The 25,703-nt window shown below is 37.9% G+C and overlaps 1 protein-coding gene across 2 annotated transcripts in view; it reads right to left on the minus strand.

Moving 5' to 3' along the window:
- Positions 1–290: 290 nt before the first annotated feature.
- LOC121870402 (tripartite motif-containing protein 2-like) overlaps positions 291–25,703 on the minus strand; it is a 90,451-nt gene continuing 65,038 nt past the window's right edge. For both annotated transcript variants that reach the window (XM_042372236.1, XM_042372235.1), the window contains 2 exons: positions 19,154–19,342; positions 291–1,728 (listed from right to left, as the gene is read on the minus strand). In XM_042372236.1, the coding sequence (XP_042228170.1) occupies positions 1,225–1,728; positions 19,154–19,342 (693 nt within the window). In that variant the 3' untranslated portion in view covers positions 291–1,224. The remainder of the gene's footprint in view (positions 1,729–19,153; positions 19,343–25,703) is intronic.

Genomic DNA, 25,703 nt, shown 5'->3' on the forward strand with positions numbered 1-25,703 from the left:
TCCAAGCAAATTATTGGTCAGTTTGAAATATATTTTACATATTGACAATATATAATGCAATGCAGTGTTGATTTAAAGAAAATAATCTTGAAATACACCAAGAGAACTAAGATTTTATGGGTGAAATGGTGCCATGGGGTGACTTCTCTTCCACCCCAATGCCTTCTCTTCTTCCTTCTCCTCCACCCCCATTCTAATTCCCATCATCATCATCATCCAGGAGCCTTCTACATACACACCTCAAAGTAAGTGAACTTTTCTACCATTTTTGTTGAATTTAGGAAATTTTCGGTGAGCTGGAACCAATTACCCAAAAACCCATTGAAACAATGGTTTCGGTTAACGAACTTTTCGGTTAACGAACGACCTTCTGGAACGGATTGAGCTCGTTAACCGAGGGGTCACTGTATTGTTTATAAAGTGTACATAAATATTTGTATATTTCAGGGATGGACACCATGCTGTATTTGCTCCTGATGAATGGCTGGCTGATCTAGTGGGTGATTGGTTGGTTGGTAGGTTGCCTGTAAACTTTTCACTTCTTATAATTACTCCTGTTAAGCAACTGAACTTTTATAAATAAATAAGGTACCACAGAAAAGGCTCATTCTGTCAATTAATTAATTGAAATTGCTATCTAAGTTCAAAATTTGAATCTTCTATAAATCTCTGAAAATACTGTATAGAAATTTCATGTGTGTCAACTTCAAATCCCCATTCCTCCTAAACATCTGAATGAATTTCAATCAACTATCATTATGCAAAAATAGCCTTTTTATTTTTATACTAATGTTTGAAAACATAGAAAGAAAACAGTGTTCTAACTGACTGCTCGGAGGAGAATCAGCACTACCATAAGTGTTGATATTTCTCCATCATTTCAAAATTTTATAACAATCCAGCTGCAGTGCAAGACGATAATTGGCTATCTGGCAGTATAATAAAAAATTATCAGATACTGAATAATTGCTAGATATCTGGCACATCCCTACAAGTCAAGTAATTATTCAAGAGGCAGCTAGAGTTTTCTTGAGTACTGCATTACCCTCACATGATATGGGCTGCAGATATGAAACACAGCTTTACAGCAGTATGGCAACTGATGGGTTGTGATACATAATTGTTTGTAACTTGTTGGGTGAAAATGATTGTTAATGTCTGATGGTAAGAGTGGAAAATATTGAGACATGACATACCTCTAAAAATGTATTTCACACAAAACAGTTATGAAATTACAACTCCACAATCAACTACTTTTACTTGAGAGATATTGGGATGCAATACTGCTGACTGCAATATTTCTAAACCACTCTCTATCCATCCAAAGCATGAAGGTGCAGGTAAACCACCAGTCCAGTGTCTCAGTGTAATACCAAATTGTGTAGAACATGTTCCCCATCCTCCCCACACTAAGCCTGGGCTCCATGGACGTGAGTATTGTCCATTCGAAGAGTAGCCAATGTTGGTTAAACTGGCTGACAAAGGTTGTTTTGGATCATTCTCCCCAACAATAATGCACTCACCAGGGTTATCCTTGTTGAATATTTGTAGAAGATGGGTACCTACATATGTCCTTCCATCATATCCGGTGCAGAACTGTAGGAACTGATTGCCCTGTGCAGAGTTTCTTTTAAGGCGCACATAAATGCGTCCATGTGCTGAACCCCAATTAAAATCCAAGAAGGCCAGAGCACCATAATCCCTCGCCAGACGGAGAAGCTTTCCATACTGAGGGGAAAATATGAAAATAAACAAAAAACAAAAATGGGGATTGATGCTAATAACCCATTTTATGACTGAGCCTGAACCAGGCATCTCATTATAATAATGACATAAACCAGCTGATACTAACCCAGCGATCAGAAAACCCTCCCTTCAGAATGCTTACCTTGACACTTTTCTTCAATATCAATATGGTATCTTAATGCAAATAATGTGCTCAGCTGTTACATGCTTCCAATTTTTTAATCTTTTAGTCTCTATGTATGTACTGAAGAAGCCCATGTATCAATAAATGTTAGCAAAATCCCAACTATATCACGGCACAGCTATAGTTTTCAGAAGTGCCCAAAACAATATGCAACACATCAAAGACCTACATATAGTACAGCATATATACAGTGATATCCCTGTTAGCCAAAACAATTGGTGCAGAGCACTTCCGGGGATGAGAGATTTCCTGGTAACGAGACGACTTTCTCAAACCCCAAAAATTCCTTATCCCAGGAACCCTTTCCAGTTACCAGGAAAAGTTTACAAATGTCTAAACTAGACATCTTGCACAGATGCACACTAGCTCACTTTCCCAGAATGTTTCTGGGTACTGGAGATGTTTTCCTTGAGTCTAAACTACTGGAATATGTAAATACAGTTCTAATTAATTTAGAAGCTTCATTTCTTTACTATAATAATCCAGAATACAGTGGTCCCTTGGTTAACGAGCGCCTCGGTTAACGAGTTACCTTCCATAAGATTCTTAACTTCGGTTAACGAGCAATCCCTCGATTAACGAGTTTCTTATGAGCCGACCTGAACATGTTTTTGCTTGCATTTGGCGGTCCACCAGCTGTAGTATTAGTCTGCCAATACAGTAATCGGTTCTAGGGCTTAAATTCCTTACCATTTTAGCAAATATCAAGAAGTTTATACAATTCAATAATTTTAAAAGTATAATATTAAATTTTTTAGTCATTTTAACAATTATTGAACATAATTGAAGGTAATGAAACTAGTTTTATGCACGCCATCCAGCCTCTCAACACACCACACAGGCGTCAGTCTTTGTGTCTTTTCAGTGGAGGTAACATCTTGCTTGAGACTCTCCTCAACTAAATGCTTTTTTTCTGTGTTCCAAGCAAATTATTGGTCATTTTGAAATTTATTTTACATATTGACAATATATAATGCAGTGCAGTGTTGATTTAAAGAAAATAATCTTGAATTACACCAAGAAAACTAAAATTTTATGGGTGAAATGGCGCCATGGGGTGACTTCTCTTTCACCCCAATGCCTTCTCTTCTCCCTTCTCCTCCACCCCCATTCTAATTCCCATCGTCATCATCATCCAGGAGCCTTCTACATACACACCTCAAAGTAAGTGTACTTTTCTACCTTTTTTGTTGAATTTAGGCAATTTTCGGTGAGCTGGAACCAATTACCCAAAAACCCATTGAAACAATGGTTTCGGTTAACGCGTTTTTCAGTTAACGAGCAACCTTCTAGAACGGATTGTGCTCGTTAACCGAGGGACCACTGTAGTTTATCTAAAAGTTTGGTTAAATAAATATATTAAAAAATAAAAAATCTATAGGATATGGGCATGAATGAAGCGGTGTGTTACAGCAAAGACTATTATTTTCCACTCCCATGGAGCTGTGGGGGATTAGTGGGTCTCGTGTAACTGACCTGACCTGATGCAATGTCAGGTGGAGGTAGCATGGGTATTAGTGGTCTCATATTACTGACCTGATGGAATGTCAGGTTACTCTTTCTTGGTGGAGGGTTAGTGGGACTCATGACCTGAATATGTCTTGAATAAACACAAAATCTAAAGTATTTTTAGAGATTGTGATAAGTATAAGTATAAATGAGCAAAGTTGAATCCCTTCAACATTACGTTCCATAACATTTTAAAATATGGAGTGAGAAAGCTGAAAGGTGTGGATAATTAGAGAGGAGTGGAAATTAGTGTTGCCAAACGCTCCTCAACGTTGATATTTAACTCGCTGCCATGCAGTCACACACACGCAAATGTGTCATACAATTAGACCTTCACTCCTTATGCTCGCTGTCTTAATTCCCTTGCTGGGGATGTGTGAATGGTGTTGGACTGTGTGTTTGTGTGTGTAATGTTGGGGTGTGTGATGTGTGGGGGTGGTGATGGTGTGGGTGATGTGGGGTGAGGTTGGTGTTGGGGGTGTGTGTGGGTGATATAGAGGTGTGTGGATGGTTGTTGGAGGGTGTATTTGTGTGTGATGTAGGGTGTGTGTGTGATGTGTGGGTGGTGTTGGTGTGTGTTGACGGAAGCGAACCTTTTTGGGGGTTAGGGTCGCATGGTCAATCCCTCTCCCCCTTCCTCACTCAAGCGTGGCTAATTGTGTCGTCATTAATGATGTCACCTCCTCTCTTACGACCTCCCACCCTCCTATCTTCGTTTACTGTGATGGGTCTGTTACCACGCTGGGCAGTTCTGGGGCAGCTGTGTGGATTCCTGAGCGCCAGGCCCGCAGGAAAATCAGAGTCCACGACTCGGCCTCCTCCATTGACACTGAAAGCATAGCCATCCTCGCGGGCATTCATGAGGGGTCGACCTATGCTCGCACTGAATGCCGGAACCTCCTTATAATCAGTGACAGCACTTCTGCGCTGGCGAGGCTCAAATCACCCTCCCCCTCCTCCCCTGCCGCCCAACACGCCCTAGCCACTGTCGCCGGACTAGAACAAACTGATGACATCGGTGTCAAGTTTATTTAGATGCCGTAACATATAGGAATAACTGCCTGTGACACTGTTGATCAGCTTGCCAAAGAAGCGACACAAGAAGAAGATATTGAAGCCACCCTCGCCCTGAATCATCTCAAATCTCGCAAACACGCCGCACAACGAGAAGCATTCAACGAAAATTGGACACACCTGAAACAATGGGGTAGTGTCACACTACACCACTATGACGCTGTAACTGGTGACGACAACCGCCACTACAAAGAGTATCAATCCCTGACTCGATCTCAACAAATTATGTACATAAGACTGCGCCTAGGGTACAGGTACCTATGGGAGTACATTGGCAACCCTGAGCCTGGCTGCACTGTTTGTAAACTTTGTGGCCAACCCAACTCACACCTTCTGTCATTACATCCTCACTTGCCCTTTGACCTCCTCCTACAGGTCCCCAGCCATTACCAACACCTCTTCCCTCCCTGACCAGATATCCCTCCTCCTAGTGACAGGCCTGGCACATGACATTATTAGGGACCTGCCACTCTTTGCCATAAACAGATGAAATGTACCGGGAACTTTTCCCCCCACACACTCATCATTCTGTCACTTTATGTAACTTGCTGACAACACCTATGACCCTTCAGGCTTTTATGCCCTTAATGCATGAGTCATAAAGGCAAGCATGAACTTAGCATGCTTCCAAGATGGGCACTGTAAATGATTCTGCACTTCACCTTGCATAGGATGTAAGGGGGTGCCCAATAAACTAGCCCCCTTGGGAGCAATAAAAAAAAAATTGTGTCACCATCCCCCCCCTCACTCAAGCGTGGCTATTTGTGATAGGGAGATAAGTTTGATAACATAATGATCCTTAATAAATTCTCTGAAACGTTTCCAATAAGATATCCTTAAATGAAACATTTATATATGATATAGTGATGGGAATTCCATTCTTTTATAAAAAATAATAAAAATAAATGAATAAGAAATGTTGATACCGCAGTCAGTAAAATCAGTTCTAATTTCATTAGACACACCATTTTTTACAAAAATAATCCTGACTACTTCATCTAAGTTTGGTTAAATAGATATATTTAAAAAAAACCCAGAAACTCTATATGATACAGGCGCGAATAGAGCTGTGTTACTTTTATCCTCTTTGCCACTGATCGGCTCAGTAGCAGCTTGGAATATCAGTCATGTCTCTGTTACACACTGTTGGCAAGTGTTCTTGTGTACTGTATATATTGTACTCCAGCAGATCCTGTCATCTTTAGCCTAGAATAGGCAGACACTTCACTCAATTGGCATAATACGGAACTAATCGTGTCTTTAACACTTGTGATGAAGGTTGGTGGGAGATTATTGGGTCACGTTACCAGGGCCGCCGCTTCCATTAGGTGAGGTTAGCAAATGCTAAGGGTGCCAACAGATTCAGTGTCACCACTACAGCTCCATTCTTCACAGCCAACAGATACAGTGTCACCACTACAGCTCCATTCTTCACAGCCAACAGATACAGTGTCACCACTACAGCTCCATTCTTCACAGCCAACAGATACAGTGTCACAACCACAGCTCGAATGTGCTGCATCCAGGGCTGCACCTGTTGACCCACTGACTGGCCATCCTCAATGTCCAACCAGGAAAAAGCAGAACTTGTTCGCAGAGGACCTTACCAGGTTGATCCTAATTAGGTGTTTCCAAAAAAGGATGGGAGAAGATGTCAACATGATTACTTTCGCCGAATCTTAGTAAATGGAGAGAAGATCCAAAGAAGTTGACTAATTTATTCGGTGAAACAGGATAAACTTTTTTGCTTCTGTTGTAAAATGTTTTCTACGAAACATGTTAGAATGGCTGAAGAAGGCATCAATGATTGGAAAAATGCCAGTCATTTGCTCAGCGCACATGAAAGTAGCATAGAACACACTAAAAACATGACAACATGGAAGGAACTGGAGGTCACCATTGCAAGAGGAAGGACGATAGACCTACGGGAAATGGAAATGTTAATGGCTGAGTGGCGCCAAGTCCTCACTAGACTAGTGGCGATTATTCAGTCTCTAGCTGAAAGAAATTTGGCTCTAAGAGGGTCAACCGAAAAACTTAACTGTCCATCCAATGGTAATTTTCTCCAAGTGGAACTTTTGGCTAAATTTGATCCAGTTATGAAGAATCATTTAAGTAGGGTTAAAAGTAATGCAAGCAATCAGTCACACTCACTACCTTGGCCAAATGATCCAAAATAAACTGATTAACATTATCAGTGCAAAGATTACTGAGAGAATCGTGGACGATATCAAAGCATCGAAATACTTTTCTATTATTTTAGACTGCACCCCTGATTTGAGTCACAAAGAACAACTTTCTGTCATAATCAGGATAGTGGCACTTGAAGACAAGCCAACAATAAAGGAGCATTTCTTGGGGTTCCTTGAGGTAGCGAAGTCTACAGGGGTAAATTTGTCATGCCTTCTACTCGGAAGACTGAAACAACTGAACATTTCTTTTGAGGATTGTCGAGGTCAATCTTACGACAATGGAGCAAATATGAGAGGAAACATTAAAAGAGTTCAAGCCAGGCTTCTTCAACAGAATTCTTGGGCCTTATTTGTCCCGTGTGGTGCCCATAATTTGAATTTGATATTAGTTGACGCTGCCAAGAGCTCCCTAGATGCAACTTGTTACTTTGGATATTTAACGAAAGTACAGTATTCACATTGTTTTCAGTCTCCCCTCAGAGGTGGCAAGTTCTTTTAGAACATGTCAATATTACTCTGAAATCGTGGTCAGACATCAGATGGGAAAGCCGAGTAAAAAGTGTGGAGGCAATTAGATATCAACCTGCGCAAATCAGAGAGGCGCTTTTGGAGCTCAGAGAATCTGCAACTGACCCTGTCATCAAAGTTGAGACTCAATCGTTGGCAGAGGAAGTAGGGTCATACCGTTTTGTCATTTGCTCAGTTGTGTGGTATGATATACTCAGCAAAATTCAGCACGGAGCAAACTAATGCAGTCGACTATGATGCAGCTCGGCGTGGCTGTAGATCTGTTTAAGAAGACCAGAGATAATATTGTCAGCTACAGAAATACAGGTTTTGCTGATGCACTAACTATTGCTAAAGAAATCTGTGAAGTGATGAACGTAGACACCGTGCTGAAACAGAAGAGACTAAGAACTAAAGAATGCCACTTTAGCTATGAGTGTGCAGACGAACCTGTCAGCGATGCACTCAAGAGGATGGAGACTACATTTTTCAATGTGGTAGTGGACACTGCGATTTCCTCTTTTAATGAGAGGTTCAAGACCTTGGGCGAGGTGAATGAAAAGTTCAAGGTATTGTTAGGGTTCACGGACATGTCTGACAAAGACATCGTCGATCACTGCCAAACCCTCAGCAACACGCTTACTAACGAGGGACACTCAGACATTGATGGAAGGAAACTGGCCATGGAGCTGCAGTGTCCCAGATTTGCCTTCCAAGCGAATGACAACAATGGATTTTCTCACCTTCCTGCATGAAAAGAAGCTTACTGAAGTATTCCCGAACTTGTGGGTAGCTCTGCGGTGCAACTCTCCCCGTAACGGTGTCGGCAGCAGAGCGGAGCTTTTCTAAGTTAAAACTGATAAAAACTTATTTGCGATCCACAATGGCGCAGGAACGTCTTAGTGGGCTGGCCATCAACAGTGTGAACCATGCAGTGTCTAGGGAGTTATCGTATGACGAAATAATCGACGAATTAGCTTCCAGGAAGTCAAGAAGAGACAAGTTATAACTGTTATAAGCAGGCACGTAGCGAAGAGGAGAAAACGGCGGAATCCAGAATGTCATGACATGTTAATTGAATTGCTTATTGTTTAAATACAATGGTAGTTTGATTTTGAGTGTTTTTTACAGTCACTTTTCATGCCATTATTTTATGTTGCTTGTATTGTGCTTTTCTTTGGATATTCCACAGTTCAAGAGGATTTGCTAATTAATGTATGTACAGTGAGTTCTGCTATAACGCGTGTTTTGACAACGTGAATTGGCTCTAACGGGATTTATGAATAGAGGAATGATATTTGTATAACGCAAACGCTTGTTTGCTGTAACGCGATTTTTGCTTACTATTTCTCCAATTTTGTGGTATTAACTGTAAATATGGTAAAGAAGAATATCTCCAAGAAGCATTCTGGTGATCGCATTCCCAGTGATGATCGTAAAAGAAAGGCTATAACCCTTGAAGAGAAGCTCGATGTTATCACCCTCAAAATCACCCTTCTCCCCCATCAAGTTATATTTATATTTTTTCAAGGTAAAGTGTAACATTTACTGTATGATTTCATTATTAGATATTAATGTAACATTAATTTAGGCTGTGCTATCCTTTGTGTTAGGCTAACTACTAAATTTTTTTCGATTTCGCGTAATCTGCACCTAACCCTATTTTCTCCATAAGCCCTGTTATTTCTATTACGCGAATTTCTATAACACGATGTTTTACAAGAATAAACTATCACGTTATAGCAGAACTGAATGTATTAGCAAATTAAAATAGGTCAATGTAAGGTTAACAGTTTCTTCAATATGGTACCTTGATTACTTTGTGGGCAAACCCAATCGTGAAGTGGGAGGCGGGTGGGGACGCGAGCTGCAGTCCTGATAAGGGCACCAAATAGGCTGGCGCCGGCCCTGCACATTACTAACCTAACCTGACCTGATGCAATGTCAGGTCACCCATTGTTGGATGGGGGATTAGTGGGTCTGATGACCTGAAGATGTCTTGAATAACATTTTTTACCTGAGGTATATACATACAGGTTGACAAACCTTTATCTGAAATTCCGAAAACCGAAAAGCTCTGAAAACCTAGTTTTTTTTTTTTAAGATTTGTAGGAATATTACTTACGCGGACCTTAAGCTAAAATGCTGGTCCACCCACTGCTAGGATAAAACACCAGCGTCTTTTTGGTCAAATGTAACATCACCACTAGTGTGGGGGGGGGGGGATGCAACTTTTAGCTTCAGACATAAAAAATATTTACCATTTACTGCCGGTAAACAATGGAAACGTAAAATTTGTACCAATTAGTAATGAAAAAGTTGTGCAGTTCCTTCAGCAAATGAAGCTCACCAACTTACAATAGGCTAAATTACCTTACAACGTGTTTTCAGTAGTCTATGTTGAAGTTCTCAGCACAGGCTAACTTATCATATCATATACGGTATCACAGTTCTCATTGATCTACAAAAAATACCGGTAATAAAAACCTTTTTAATATTTCTCACTTAATATAATACCCGGTAATCTTCTTCAACCTCCTATTGTTTACAACGACACATGACGCACCACCAGCTGTTGAGTATCAGCTAGACGGTACACGTGTTTTTCGAACCGTTTTCAGTTAAAAAACTGTTACATCACATGTATATTTTACCTTAACTGTGCCTGAATGAATATATTCTCAGAAATAAATAGTAGTTTTGCTGAAACGTGATGTATTTTAATGTAAAATAGGATAAAATACATGATGAAAACAAAAGACTTTACCTAACCTTCCGATGTTCTAGAGAAGTTACTCGTTTTTTAATAGTTTTTGGTTAAAATATTGTTATATTACAATGGTATTCTATTCATACTGTGCTTGATATAATGCATTGACGGAAATGTAATATTTTTGCTGAAATGACGTACGTTTTACAGTGGAAAGTGGGATAAAATCGTGACGAAAACAATGACTTTCGCTTTCTTTCGTTCAAAAGATGTTACCGTAATCGCTTTTCGATTGGTTTTCAGTTAAAAAACTGTTGTATTACAATAATATTCTATCCTAATTGACTTGAATAAATACTACAATACCATATTTCTGAATATTTTCATTAAAATTCATCCAAATCATTTTCCTTGTCATCGTCTGCAGCACCAAACAGCTTCTCCCAGTCCTCTCCTTGAACAGGGCTAGAGGGTACGTGTTTTTCGAATCGTTTTCAGTTAAAAAACTGTTACATCACACGTATATTTTACCTAAACTGCGCCTGAATGAATATATTCTTGGAAATAAATAGTAGTTTTGCTGAAACGTGATGTATTTCAATGTAAAATAGGATAAAATACATGACGAAAACAAAAGACTTTACCTAAGCTTCCGATGTTCTTGAGATGTTATTCGTTTTTTTAGTAGTTTTCGGTTAAAATACTGTTATATTACAATGGTATTCTATTTATACTGTGCTTGATATAATACATTCACGGAAATGTAATATTTTTGCTGAAATTACGTACGTATTACAGTGGAAAGCGGGATAAAATCGTGACGAAAACAATGACTTTGAAATATAATGCAATATTAACCCCTAAATCGGTTAATTCGGACAATCGGCTAAAACGGACACCCTTCCCCCCCTATTAGTCCGAATTAACGAGGGTCGACTGAACAGTACAGAAGAAACAACGGAGCACCTTAGCTTTCGTCTTTATTCAAGACATCTTCAGAGGCAACTGGATTACATGGACAGAGAGAGGCTTAAATATACAGGGTGACTTTATTAAACATGAGGTCAGGTCATAATGATGTCATCCACTAATCCCCACACCAACACACATATAGAGGAGATTAAGAGAAAGGGGGCAACGTGACTAGTCAGGTCAGGTCAGGTAAAAAATAAGGGACCGACTAAATAACTATCCTACATCTAGCTCCAAGGTTTTCAAAGCATTTTTAACCTTGGGCCACTGACAAATAAATTTATGTAACATAATATCAGTTTTGAACTGACCATCACTAAGGTTTATTGATTTAAATTCCTTAATCAAACAAGCTTCAACCAGAAGTCTTTCTGTGACACAAGATGATTTGAATACTTCTAAGCTTTTTTCCCAAGCAATGGGATGATTATTATTCCTAACATGAACGAACAGGGCACTGCTTTCAGATGCTGTTCTGATATTGTACGTATGTTGTTTGATTCTGAGCTGCAGTGTTTTTCCTGTCTGTCCTACATAATTACCATTACAAAACTCAATCTAAAGGACATAAATTAACATTTAAATACTTCACACCACAGGCGCCAACTGTCAAACGTGTCACTGTTACCCCTCCCTCCCTCCCTCCCTACCCCCCCACTCCCCACCTTCCTGAGAAACGTTTGGGGAAGAGGACTAGGTTTACAGGTATAAAAATAAATAATACCTCAGACTAAAGTTAGGATAATATAATTTGCATTGCTGAAATCCTTGCAAGACAGGGAATAATTTGAATATAAACGTCATATAGTTTGCACAAAAGATAAAATTTTCGCTCTCCCTAATAAAATTCTTAAATTAGATCTAAAATTTGTACGTCTAATGCAAATTTTAGCTTGTTTATATTCAAATTAATCACTATCTTATAAGAATTCCAGCAATGTAAATTATATTCTGGCCGGGTAATTTCTATGAATTTTATGAGCTAAAACCAAAAATCTCAAATAAATAAATAAATTATACTTCACCAGACACTATCTGTCACCTCACCTCCCGCTCCCCCCCCCCTCTTCCCACGCTCCCTGGCTCCCTCCCTCTTTGCGTTCCCAGACAAATGTTTGGTGTTTTCTTAAGGCTTTAAGGAGTTTATTTTATATAATATCTCAGACTAAAGTTAGGATAATATAATTTGCATTGCTGAAATCCTTGCAAGACAGAGAATTATTTGAATATAAACGTCATATATTTTGCACAAGAAATAAAATTAATCACATGTATCACATTACAGTAATGATTTAAGAGTTCTAGTATATATGTACGATATATATAGTGATTTAAGGGCGATTTAGGGGAATTTTAGGAGTGTTTCTGACTTTATGCATTTTTGGCTTTACTTTGTGTATACTTTTCTGTGAGCTGGAACCAATTACCCAATATCCCATTGAACCAATGGTTTTGGTTAACGAAATTTTCGGTTAACGAACGACCTTCTGGAACGAATTGTGTTCGTTAACCGAGAGACCACTGTATATATATATATATATATATATATATATATATATATATATATATATATATATATATATATATATATATATATATATATATATATATATATATATATATATATATATATATATATATATATATATATATATATATATATATATATATATATATACACACAGTATATATATTTATTTTTCATTAGCCAAATAAAGCACGCGGACTTCTACATACAATCAACACCTCAACCCGCCAGGATTCGAACCCACGGCCCACAAGCCCATGACTGTGACCGGGGAACGCTACCTCTGGACCACAAGGATACTAAAAGCAGTCCTAGACTCTGTTATATTTCACACAAAGCCTGTTGAACGAGCTTATGGCACCGTGAACCTCTAATGGGGACTACCCGTGTCACGTAGGTTGTCAGAGTAACGTTTTACCAAATCCGGCTTCGAAACACGAGGATCCATGTATATTTCATTAGCCCAATAAAGCACGCAGACTTCTACATACAATCAACACCTCAACCAGCCAGGATTTACAATCAACACCTCAACCAGCCAGGATTCGGAACCCACTATTCATGACTGTGAGGAACGCTACCTCTGGACCACCAGGACACAAAAGCAGCCCCAGACTCTGTTATTACATTTCACAAAGCCTGTTCAACGAGCTTACATGCCAATATATATATATATATATATATATATATATATATATATATATATATATATATATATATATATATATATATATATATATATATATATATATATATATATATATATATATATATATATATATATATATATATATATATATATATATATATATATATATATATTTTGATAATACACGGAAAAGGGAAACAACAGAGTCTGCTTGTTTCCTTTCTGTGATTTTATCAAGATTTATCTTATCCACGCCATTGTGGATCTATATATATATATATATATATATATATATATATATATATATATATATATATATATATATATATATATATATATATATATATATATATATATATATATACAGTTAACCCTCACTTTACGCGGTTAATGTAACCCAGAGGGTACCGCGGAAAGCGAGAAACGCGTAAAGTGAATAACATAACATATGGGATTAATTGAAATGGAGTCCAGGCCGATCCCCAAACTCCACTTTTTGACGACACATAACTATGTTGTAGTAAAAATAATATCTTAATTTTATGATGGTACATGCACACAATTAATACTTAAGAGAAATAGAGAAATACAGTCGCCAAGTTAATGTCCATTCAAATAATGGACACGACTCCCTCCCCCTCTTCTCACACTACACTGCTGGCTCTTCCCTCTGAGAAATTTTGGGGGGAAAACCAGGTATAGTAATAAATAATACCTCAAACTAAAGTTAGGATAATATAATTGACATTGCTGGATTCCTTGTAAGACCAGGAATATTTTGAATATAAATGTCATATATTTTTCACAAAAGATAACATATTTACTCAGATTAAACATTTTATCTAAAATTTGTATGTCTAATGCAAAATATATGATGTTTATATTCAAAATGATCACCAAATTGTAAGAATTCCAGCAATGTAAATTATATTCTGGCCGGGTAATTTGTATGAATTTTATGAGCTAAAACAAATATCTTCAGTTAATAAAAAAAAAAAATATTCTTCACGACACTATCTGTCAATCAAAGTACCCCACCTTGCCTCCCCCCCTCTTCCAACCGCGCGGTCAGTCCCAACCCTCCCCCCCACCCCCCACCACTCCTCCCTTCAAGAGATGTTGGGTGAAAAATTTAGATTTTAACATTTTGTATTAAATAATACCTCAGATTAAAGTTAGGATAATATAATTGACATTGCTGGATTCCTTGTAAGACCAGGAATATTTTGAATATAAACGTCATATATTTTGCACAAAAGATAACATACTTACTCAGATTAAACATTTTATCTAAAAATTTTATGTCTAATGCAAAATATATGATGTTTATATTCAAAATGATCACCAAATTGTAAGAATTCCAGCAATGTAAATTATATTCTGGCCGGGTAATTTGTATGAATTTTATGAGCTAAAATAAAAATCTTCAGTTAATAAAAAAAAAAATATTCTTCACACGGTAACAGATGGTCGGTCGCCGGTCCCTCCCTCCTTCCCCCCCACCAACGTCCCTACTAGATAAATGTGTGGGAATACCAGACTGTTTACCTTTTTAGTAATAAATAATAAATCAGACTAAAGTTAGGATAATATAATTGACATTGCTGGATTCCTTGTAAGACCAGGAATATTTTGAATATAAATATCATATATTTTGCACAAAAGATAACATATTTACTCAAGAGTAAACATTATATCTAAAATTTGTATGTCTAATGCAAAATCTATGATGTTTATATTCAAAATGATCATCAAATTGTAAGAATTCCAGCAATGTAAATTATATTCTGGCCGGATAATTTGTATGAATTTTATGAGCTAAATTAAAAAAAATTATACTTCACCCGTGTAAAGGGGTACACCCACCGCGGAATGTGAGCATCCTGGGTTCTGGCAGGGCACCGCGTAAACGTGGAAACGCGGAATGTGGGACCGCGTAAAGTGAGGGTTGACTGTATATATATATATATATATATATATATATATATATATATATATATATATATATATATATATATATATATATATATATATATATATATATATATATATATATATATATATATATATATATATATATATATATATATATATATATATATATATATATATATATATATACCGTATATCACGGCCTATAAGGCGGCGGGGTGCATAAGACGCCCCCCCCAAATTTCCATTTAAAAAGTAGCTTTTGAGCTCTATTTGCTGTATAAGACCAGTACCCCAAATGTGACACTTACCCACTGACTCAGTAGTCCTTTACCAACCATCCTTGATTTTTTAAAATAAGGCCAATTCACTTCAAGTAATGTCATCAAATTATACCCGCTGGTGTAGTGTAAACACTAGTGATGTCACTGAAGCGTCTGCTATTTACCGATAACTGGAACTAATGTCGGTATCGAGTAAAATTTTTCCATTTACTTGAAATGGATTTACTGATTTATTTGTTTATTTGTTTATTTATAATATACTGTAACATATTAAACACACTGCAAGTATTTTCTTTCATTTATACGCTTGCTTCACACGAGACGATCGGTGGTGGGAGTGTTCCCTCGTCTCGGTGGTGTGGCTGTGTTCCGACTATTTATACAACATGTGGTTCAACAGCAACCACCGTATTCTAATTGTGGTGTTTCATTAGGATTTGAGTGAAAAAGGTTACCAGTATGTACTTACTACATACATTTATTACACAAATATATATATATATATATATATATATATATATATATATATATATATATATATATATATATATATATATATATATATATACTGAATATACTATGTACAAAAAATGAATGTTCAATGAATTATTTATGGTGCATTAGGGTACTGGCCACTTCAGACGAGCTATAAATAGCCTTATCTCCCCTCCATCTCACCCTGAGCCAGAGGGAAGCGTCTTGGTAAATAACATGTTTGCTTATTTTCCATTTACTTGAAATAGATTTACCGAATTGCAGTTTCAATTGTTCCTCTTACTTTGACAACACAACATACATACAGTATATTATTTCTCACTTTTGATCTTTTTCTTTAATTTTTGTATTTATTTATAGTTACTTAAAATAAGGCCAATTCATTTCAAGTAATGGCATCAAATGTTACCGGCTGGTGTAGTGTAAACACTAGTGACGTCACTTAAGCGTCTGTAATTAACTGTTGATAGTTTCAAGAATTAACGCACTCATTTACTGAATATTCTTTGTAAAAAAATAAAATTTAAATCAATTATTTATAGGAGATAAATATTATTATGAGTAAATATACCGATACCGGTATGCATTACTGACCACCTCCACGGCTAAAAATAGCCCAATCTCGGGTCACTTTCCCTTTCTTGTCTCCTCACTGGCAAATGGGGGGGGCGTGGGGAGGGGTGTGTGATGATAGCTGTGTTTATTACAGGGGTATAAATCTCTTTTACGGTATGTTAGACAGGTTTATAATACATTTTTATTATTTTAATATACCGGTAATCTTAATTTGAATCCAGCTTGCCAGACGTAAGTTTCAGTATAAAATAATTAGTGGTAAGACCTTGTGAGTGGCTTACGATGTTTTCATCACCACTCTTGACACACTAAACCACAATATTTAAGAGGTAAGAATTTTAAACTTGGTGGTTTAGACGACCCCCTAACTTTGGGCAGATTTTTTTAATGTTCAAATTTCGTCTTATAGGCCGTGATATACGGTAGTGAATATAGTGAATGTTAAGGAAGTTTTAGTGGCAAGGATGAGGTAAACCCTTGAGCTTTGGTGGTGTAGCTCAGTTTATAGTAGGATTCATAATGTTATATATATTATTTTTATTCCCCCATTGGGTAATGACCACAAGTTGCTATCATTATCCTGAAAGTGTTAAATGCTATACGTAATTAATTTTAGGTCTGCAACTTTATGTTTTAATAAAAATGTTTAAACAATGAAAAAATGATGCAAGAAAACTGCAAACACACATATGAATGCATCATGACCACCACCACCTGGTTATACACTTAAGACTTTAGATGTTGAAGTGCAGTAGTAATATATATATATATATATATATATATATATATATATATATATATATATATATATATATATATATATATATATATATATATATATATATATATATATATATATATATATATATATATATATTTTCTTTTTTCGGCTTGGAAGACGCTGCATCGTGGAAGACGCACCCTGATTTTAGAAATGAAATTCTAAAAAAAAAAAATTACGGGATTTAGCCCACCTGGGCACAGGTCACTGACCCACATTGGGGCCTAGGGGGCGAAAATGTAATAATAATAATAATAATAATAATAATAATAATAATAATAATAATAATAATAAAGAAATACAAAAATGAAAAAAAATATCAAGAGTGAGAAGCAATATACCTGTATGTATGTTGTCTTGTCAAAGTAAGAGAAACAATTGAGACCCTGCAGAAAGTCAGATCATCAACCTGGGACTTAGTCACATAGCAGCAGGGTCTACCATTAGACACACATCTCTTTGAATATCATCACTTAGAACTGCTTATCAGTCGTCATTTTCAGAAATTTAAAAAAAATCTGTATAAGAAGGTGAAATCTTTAATACAGCACTCATTTTATACACCTGGTCACCTCCACATCTAAGGGACTGTAGTGTTTACATTCTTTCTTTTGTTTTTGTCGGTATGACAATGACGGGAAATATTTTCCAACAGTAGAAGGTAAGCAAATGTAAACATGTATATCAACGTCTGTATAAAACAAAAAATCATTATTTAAAAACAAAATAAAAGTAAAAAAACAACTCGTTTTTTGCAAAACCAGTGGCTGATTGGTTCTACATAATTATAAAACTGAAGAAAATAAGTCCTCCATTGTAGCTGTATTAAAATTAATGTTGAAAAATTAATATGGTTGTTTTAAGTAATGTTATTTAATGTTATAAATGGAACAATGGAAGTAGCTAACAATTAAGGGTAAAAAAAAGTGAGATCGTGTATGTAAGTGCGCACGTGTAAACATATCATTACTCTACATAAGATTATGAAAGCAACACCTATTTACTGTTCGTATATGTTTTAATTAATGTTTCTGAATTTCTTTTTGATTGAATTATTGTTTATGTGTGCAAATTGAACAATACAATTCATTAATAATATGAAAAATATTAAAACACGTCATTGTTTTTGTTGTTTACAAAACCAGTGACTGATTGGTTCTACATATAAAACTGAAGAAAATAAGACCCTGGTTGTAGCTGTAGTAAAATTAGTATGGTTGTTTTAAGTAATGTTATTTAATGTTAATAAATGGAACAATGGAAGTAGCTAACAATTAAGGGTAAAAAAAAAGTGAGATCGCGTATGTAAGTGAGCACATATCATCATTACTCTACATAAGAATATGAAAGCAACACTTATTTACTGTTCATATATATTTTAATTAATGTTTCTGAATTAAAAAAAATTCTACCCACCAGTGGTAATAAAGTTAAAACATAAGGACAGCCAATGTTGTTGTGTGTGTGTGTTTTTACTTGGATGACGAAGTTGTATTTAAATTTGGAAGATTTTAATTTTGTGGGGTTTTTACAGTCTAAATGGGTATCCAAATATGAGAGCCTACTGTAAATAGGTGTCCAAATATGAGAGCCTACATATAAAGAAACAAACATTCCTGCATTTGAAACCAGCAGACAACCTTTAGCAATTCTTCAATAGATGGCGCTGCCGCACCACTGCCATTAGTAAACAAACCACACAGCAGCAAGGGTTTATTAATATTTTTTTTTTGCCATATATCAACAATATTAGTTAAATCAATAGTTTTATAGTACTGTATAGAGAATACTTGTAATTGTTAAGTACTGTAATGAGGTAACAGTCTTTGTAAGGGGCTGATTTCAAAAATGTCTGCTACAACTCATCAACTAGCATCCTGGAAGACGCATGGTAATTTTCGAGGTAGATTTTTGTCATAAAAAGTGCGTCTTTTAAGCCGAAAAATATGGTAGCACCTCATTTATAACTGCACAGTATGAATTTAATGAGATACTCAATTTGTGAAGTACTTACCGGTAGCATTATACTGCTGGGTGATGGTTGATAAGCATAATTCCTGAGAGAATGCAGATGAATTTTTTTCTCTAGCTCAGATACCTCAGCGTAGTTTGTCTGCTCATGTTCTTGTTGGTCGGAGGAGGCGTCCACTGCCACAATTTGTCCACGACATCTTAGCAACCATGGGATAAGTTTTTGTAACACCTATGGGAATTCCAGAAATTTAACAAAATCTGATATATCAATATACTGTATCATCAATATTAATTTCTTAATTTTGTGCGGGGCAGAGGTCAACAGGTATAGAAATGTCAAAGAAATGAGGGACAATCAGGACAGTATTAAAAAACACACTTATATCTTGATATATATATATATATATATATATATATATATATATATATATATATATATATATATATATATATATATATATATATATATATATATATATATATACAAGTAAATCACTGTAGGTGCGCGTGATCCACGTATATATACCGTATATACTCATCTATAACCCCCCTCGTTTATAGGTCGACCCACGTTTTTGAGGGTAATGGAACAATAAAACCTTCAGTAAAAACACTCTACGTCCTATGAACTGAGGCTCGCCGTGCCTGAAACACCGAGTGCCGAAAGCAAATTGTTTACCATTTATTATTACGACACTTTACACCGAAACGCGGGTAGTTTCAACAAAAATATTGTATATTTCCATTCAAGTCAATTAGGAGGGAATATTATTGTAATACAACAGTTTTTTAACTAAATCATTCGAAAAGTGATTACGGTAACATCTTTTGAACGAAAGAAAGCGAGTCATTGTTTTCGTCATGATTTTATCCCAATTTCCACTGTAATACGTACGTAATTTCAGCAAAAATATTACATTTCCGTGAATGTATTATATCAAGCACAGTATGAATAGAATATCATTGTAATATAACAGTATTTTAACCGAAAACTATTAAGAAAACGAGTAACATCTCAAGAACATCGGAAGCTTAGGTAAAGTCTTTTGTTTTCGTCATGTATTTTATCCTATTTTACATTGAAATACATCACGTTTCAGCAAAATTACTATTTATTTCTGAGAATATATTCATTCAGGCACAGTTAAGGTAAAATATACATGTGATGTAACAGTTTTTTAACTGAAAACGATTCGAAAAACACGTGTACCGTCTAGCTGATACGCAACAGCTGGTGGTGCGTCATGCATTATTGTAAACAATAGGAGGTTGAAGTAGATTACCGGGTATTATATTAAGTGTGAAATATCGAAAAGTTTTTATTACCGGTATTTTTTGTAGATCAATGAGAACTGTGATACCGTATATGATATGATAAGTTAGCCTGTGCTAAGAACTTCAACACAGGCTACTGAAAGCACGTAAGATAATTTAGCCTATTGTAAGTTGGCGAGCTTCATTTGCTGAAGGAACTGCACAACTATTCATTACTAATTGGTACATATTTTACGTTTCCATTGTTTACTGGGAGTAAATGGTAAATATTTTTCATGTCTGAAGCTAAAAGTTGCTCCTCGCCCTTCCCATCATGCACGGGTTCAACCTAACAAAACAATTACGCATGTATAGGACGACCCCCAATTTTTTGCCTAAAAATTTGGTCTTAAAAACTCGAACTATATATATATATATATATATATATATATATATATATATATATATATATATATATATATATATATATATATATATATATATATATATATATATATATATATATATATATATATATATATATACAGTCAACCCTCACTTTACGAGGTTAATGTAACCCACAGGGTACCGCGGAAAGTGAGAAACGCATAAAGTGAATAACATAACATATGGGATTAAATGAAATAGAGACCAGCTGACCCCCAAACTCCACTTTTTCCAACACAATACCTATGTTCTAGTAAAAATAACATCTTAATTTTATGATGGTACATGCACACAATTAATACTTAAGAGAAATAGAGAAATACAGTCGCCAAGTTAATGTCCATTCAAATAATGGACTCAACTCCCTCCCCCTCTTCTCACACAACACTGCTGGCTCTTCCCTCTCTGAGAAATTTTTGGGGGAAAACCAGGTATAGTAATAAATAATAACTCAAACTAAAGTTAGGATAATATAATTGACATTGCTGGATTCCTTGTAAGACCAGGAATATTTTGAATATAAATGTCATATATTTTTCACAAAAGATAACATATTTACTCAGATTAAACATTTTATCTAAAATTTGTATGTCTAATGCAAAATATATGATGTTTATATTCAAAATGATCACAAAATTGTTAGAATTCCAGCAATGTAAATTATATTCTGGCCGGGTAATTTGTATGAATTTTATGAGCTAAAACAAATATCTTCAGTTAATAAAAAAAAAAATATTCTTCACGACACTATCTGTCAATCAAAGTACCCCACCTTGCCTTTCCCCCTCTTCCAACCGCGTGGTCAGTCCCAACCCTCCCCCCCACCCCCCACCAATCCTCCCTTCAAGAGAAAGGTTGGGTGAAAAAATAAATTTTAACATTTTGTATTAAATAATACCTCAGATTAAAGTTAGGATAATATAATTGACATTGCTGGATTCCTTGTAAGACCAGGAATATTTTGAATATAAACGTCATATATTTTGCACAAAAGATAACATATTTACTCAAGAGTAAACATTTTATCTAAAATTTGTATGTCTAATGCAAAATCTATGATGTTTATATTCAAAATGATCATCAAATTGTAAGAATTCCAGCAATGTATTTTATATTCTGGCCGGATAATTTGTATGAATTTTATGAGCTAAATAAAAAAATTATACTTCACCGTGTAAAGGGGTACACCCACCGTGGAATGTGAGCATCCTGGGTTCTGGCAGGGCACCGCGTAAACGTGGAAACGCGGAATGTGGGACCGCGTAAAGTGAGGGTTGACTGTATATATATATATATATATATATATATATATATATATATATATATATATATATATATATATATATATATATATATATATATATATATATATATATATATATATATATATATATATATATATATATATATATATATATATATATATATATATATATATATATATATATATATATATATATATATATATATATATATATATATATATATATATATATATATATATATATATATATATATATATATATATATATATATATATATATATATATATATATATATATATATATATATATATATATATAAACACGAAGTTCCCAGCGCTTTCGTGTAATTCACATCTTCAGGGGTGAGTACAGACTAAGGAGAATTACAAAACAAGGTGTATATATACAGAGGAGGGTGAGATCAGGTCCACAATGGTCAGTTATTAGGTAAAGACCCTACTAATCTTTAAAAAGCACCGCAGCGGTCGGTAGTCAGGTCAGAGTGTAAGTTGACCCAACCTTGTCACCTGGTTACAAATCTTCTTAATTACAAATTTGTCCAGTTTGTATATACCATTACTGTCAACTGAATTACAAGGTAATATTGAGGAGGCATTATCCCAGTCAATGCAATGCTTATTATCCCTCAAATGAACAAACAGAGCATTGGATTCCTGGCCTGTCCTAACACTATATTTATGTTGTTTAAGTCTAGTTACAAAATCTTTACCTGTCTGGCATAAGTAAAACATATTACATTCCTTGCAAAGAACCTTATAAATGCAGCCACTTGTATTGTTGGGGGGAGTTCTTGATTAACATTAGTTTAACAGTGCATGAGTTTTTAAATGCCACATTGACATTCCAGGTTTTTAGTTGTAAAGGAATTTGAGAGAAATTTTTGTGAAATGGTAATACTAAGTGTGAGAGGTTGGAGTCATAGACCACTTTCTTTGTAGACTTTATTCTAACAGCGTCAGCTGGTGACTGGCAACCGGGCGCTGCCAAAGACAAGCCCCCATCTCAACATGGGAAAACATATGGTACGATGGTACAATCTTACATCTCCCCCCCCAAGTTAAAAGGAAATGACAATGCACATTTGAACTAACAAAAGGAAAACAATGCATTCATAAAAACAACAATAATGCAGGAAAAACCAGTCAAACAAAGGAAAAAAAAAACCCTCTAAACTGATTTTACATCACATACACTACACCACGTAGTCCGTCAACCAGCCCGGAGGCCTACGGCCTCTCCTGGGCCTGGCCGCGCTCGACTGGGGAGGGGCCGTGGGTGCGAAGGAGGGCGCGGGTACGGATGGCACAGCAGAAGGGGGACCAGGAGGCACAGCTTGGTGCACCACTGGAGTAGTAGGCACAGGTGTGGAGCCGTTTCGCAGGTGGCGTCTGTTGCGGATGAACACCCTGCCACTGCCACTCAACCTAACGGCATACTGCCTGTGAGGGCGGGCTTCCACCACTATGCCTGTCCTGTCCCAGAGCTTGGTAGCTGTGTCCTGCACACGCACCTGCGTGCCCACGACTAGGGGAGCCAGCTGGCGGGATACCTCCCTCCGCGACAAGACCCCATCTTGGGTTTCGGCCAAGCGCACCTCCCTCATACGAAGTGCCCGCCGCCAGTGCTGGTCCACCTTATAGTGCTGTCTGGCCACGGGAACGCCGTCACGGAGCTGGCGGCCGGTGGCAAGTTGGGCGGGCGACTTGTTCACCCCCCGCAGAGGCGTGTTCAGGTACTGGAGGAGGGCCTGGGATGTCCTATCGCAGTCCAGGCTACCCCCGGGCCCAGTGTTATCCCTGAGGAGCCTCTTGGCAGCTTTGACCCCAGCCTCTGCCCTGCCATTGGACTGGGGGAAGTGGGCCGACGAGAGGCGCACCTCGACCCCCCATGACTTGAGGAAATCTGTCATCTCAAGGCTGGCAAGGTTGGTACCTCCATCCGTGGAGATCTGCTCAGGTACCCCCCCACCTCGTGAAGTAGGCCCGCAGACTGGCGATGATTTTTCCAGAGGTGGCCTCGTTGGGGAAGTGGGCGATCTCCAGCCAACCTGTCAGTCAGTTAGCATATGCTAGGTACGTGCGGCCCTGCAGGTGGAACAAATCGGCCACCACTTGTTGAAAGGGATAGTCTGGTGCTGGGGTCAGAACCAACGACTCCGGAGGCTGGGAAGGGGCGTGGGTCTCGCAAGCAGCACACCGGGACCGATGATACTGCAGGTCACCCTCCATGCCAGGCCAATAGACAGACTGCCGGGCCCGCCTGAGCATTGAGTCGAGGCCCTGGTGCCCCACATGCAGGTTAACGGCGACCCGGTGGCAGAGGGAGTCGGGGATGACAAGGCGCACGCAGCCCTGGTCAAAGGTGTAGGTGACCAAACCCCTGACCACAGCCAACCTGTCCCTCACCGAGAAGTACGGGTGCAGATAGGCCACCTCCTGCGACTTGTGAGGGTGCCAGTCGCCCGCCAGCACCCTCGACACTAGAATCTGGTACACTGGGTCGTCCGCAGCCGCTTTGCACACTGTGTCTTCGTCCATAGTGATGCACCCATCCTGATCCAGTGCTGCGATTGTGACTGCACACACTGCAGCGCACAGGTCCTCCTCTTGGTCCATGTCCTCCGCATCAGGCGCCGCCCTGAGGGAGGGGAAACGGGATAGGGCATCAGCTGCACAGTTCCGCTTCCCTGGCAAGTATTTGACCGTGAATCGGTACTGCAGGGTCTTCTCCTTGAGCCTGAACAGGCGCGGATTCGCCACATCCGTGAGGGCTCTGTCCCCTAGCAAGCCAACTAAGGGGCAGTGGTCCGTCACCAGAATGAGGTTCGGGCAGCCAAGGAGGAACAGCCTGACCTTGCGCAGGCACCACACCACAGCCAGGGCCTCCCCTTCTACTGCAGCATAACCGGCCTCGGCCGTGCTCAGATGTCGGCTACCACACAGAGCCAACCGCCACCCTCCTCTGCAGCAGAAGGGGGTCTCTGGAGAGGCACAGGCACAGTATTGTTGCAGGACGATGAAGCCGATGCCCTCCCTGCTCCAATCAGTGACAGCTGCCGGAGGCCTGGATTTGTCGTAGTACACCAAGCCGTCTCTGGCCAACTGACAGATGGTGTCCTGGGCCTGGCGAAACTTGAGCCGCAGCTGGTCGTCCCAATACACCTGCTTGCCCACTGGCTTCTTGAGGAGCTCACGGAAGGGCTCCATCACAGGTGCAGTGGCAAGGAAGGGAGCCAACTGGTTAACCAAGCCATGCCAGGACCTGATGTCAGTGATTGATGGCTGATCCGGCATGGGGAAGTCCTTGATGGCTGACAGACGTTGGGCAGTGGGCTGGTAGAGGTCCCACCCCAGGAGGAAACCCACAAACTCGGCTTCTCTCCTTCTCTCCAGAAAATCGTAAGTGTGCCAGAACGCCCCCTTCACACTGGAGTCATAGAGGAGAGTGTCATCCACGCACTTGTACTTGCGGGGCACATCCTGAATAGCGTCATCAAACCTCTTGGTGTAAGCATCTGACGCTGAGCAATGTCCCATGGGCGTCCTGCAGTATCGAAAACGGCCCCACGGCGTGATGAATGTGGTCAGGCGTCTACTCTCCTCC

This window comes from Homarus americanus, unplaced genomic scaffold (genome assembly GCF_018991925.1).
Source record: "Homarus americanus isolate GMGI-L3 unplaced genomic scaffold, GMGI_Hamer_2.0 scaffold40856, whole genome shotgun sequence".
Classification (NCBI taxonomy): Eukaryota; Metazoa; Arthropoda; class Malacostraca; order Decapoda; family Nephropidae; genus Homarus; species Homarus americanus.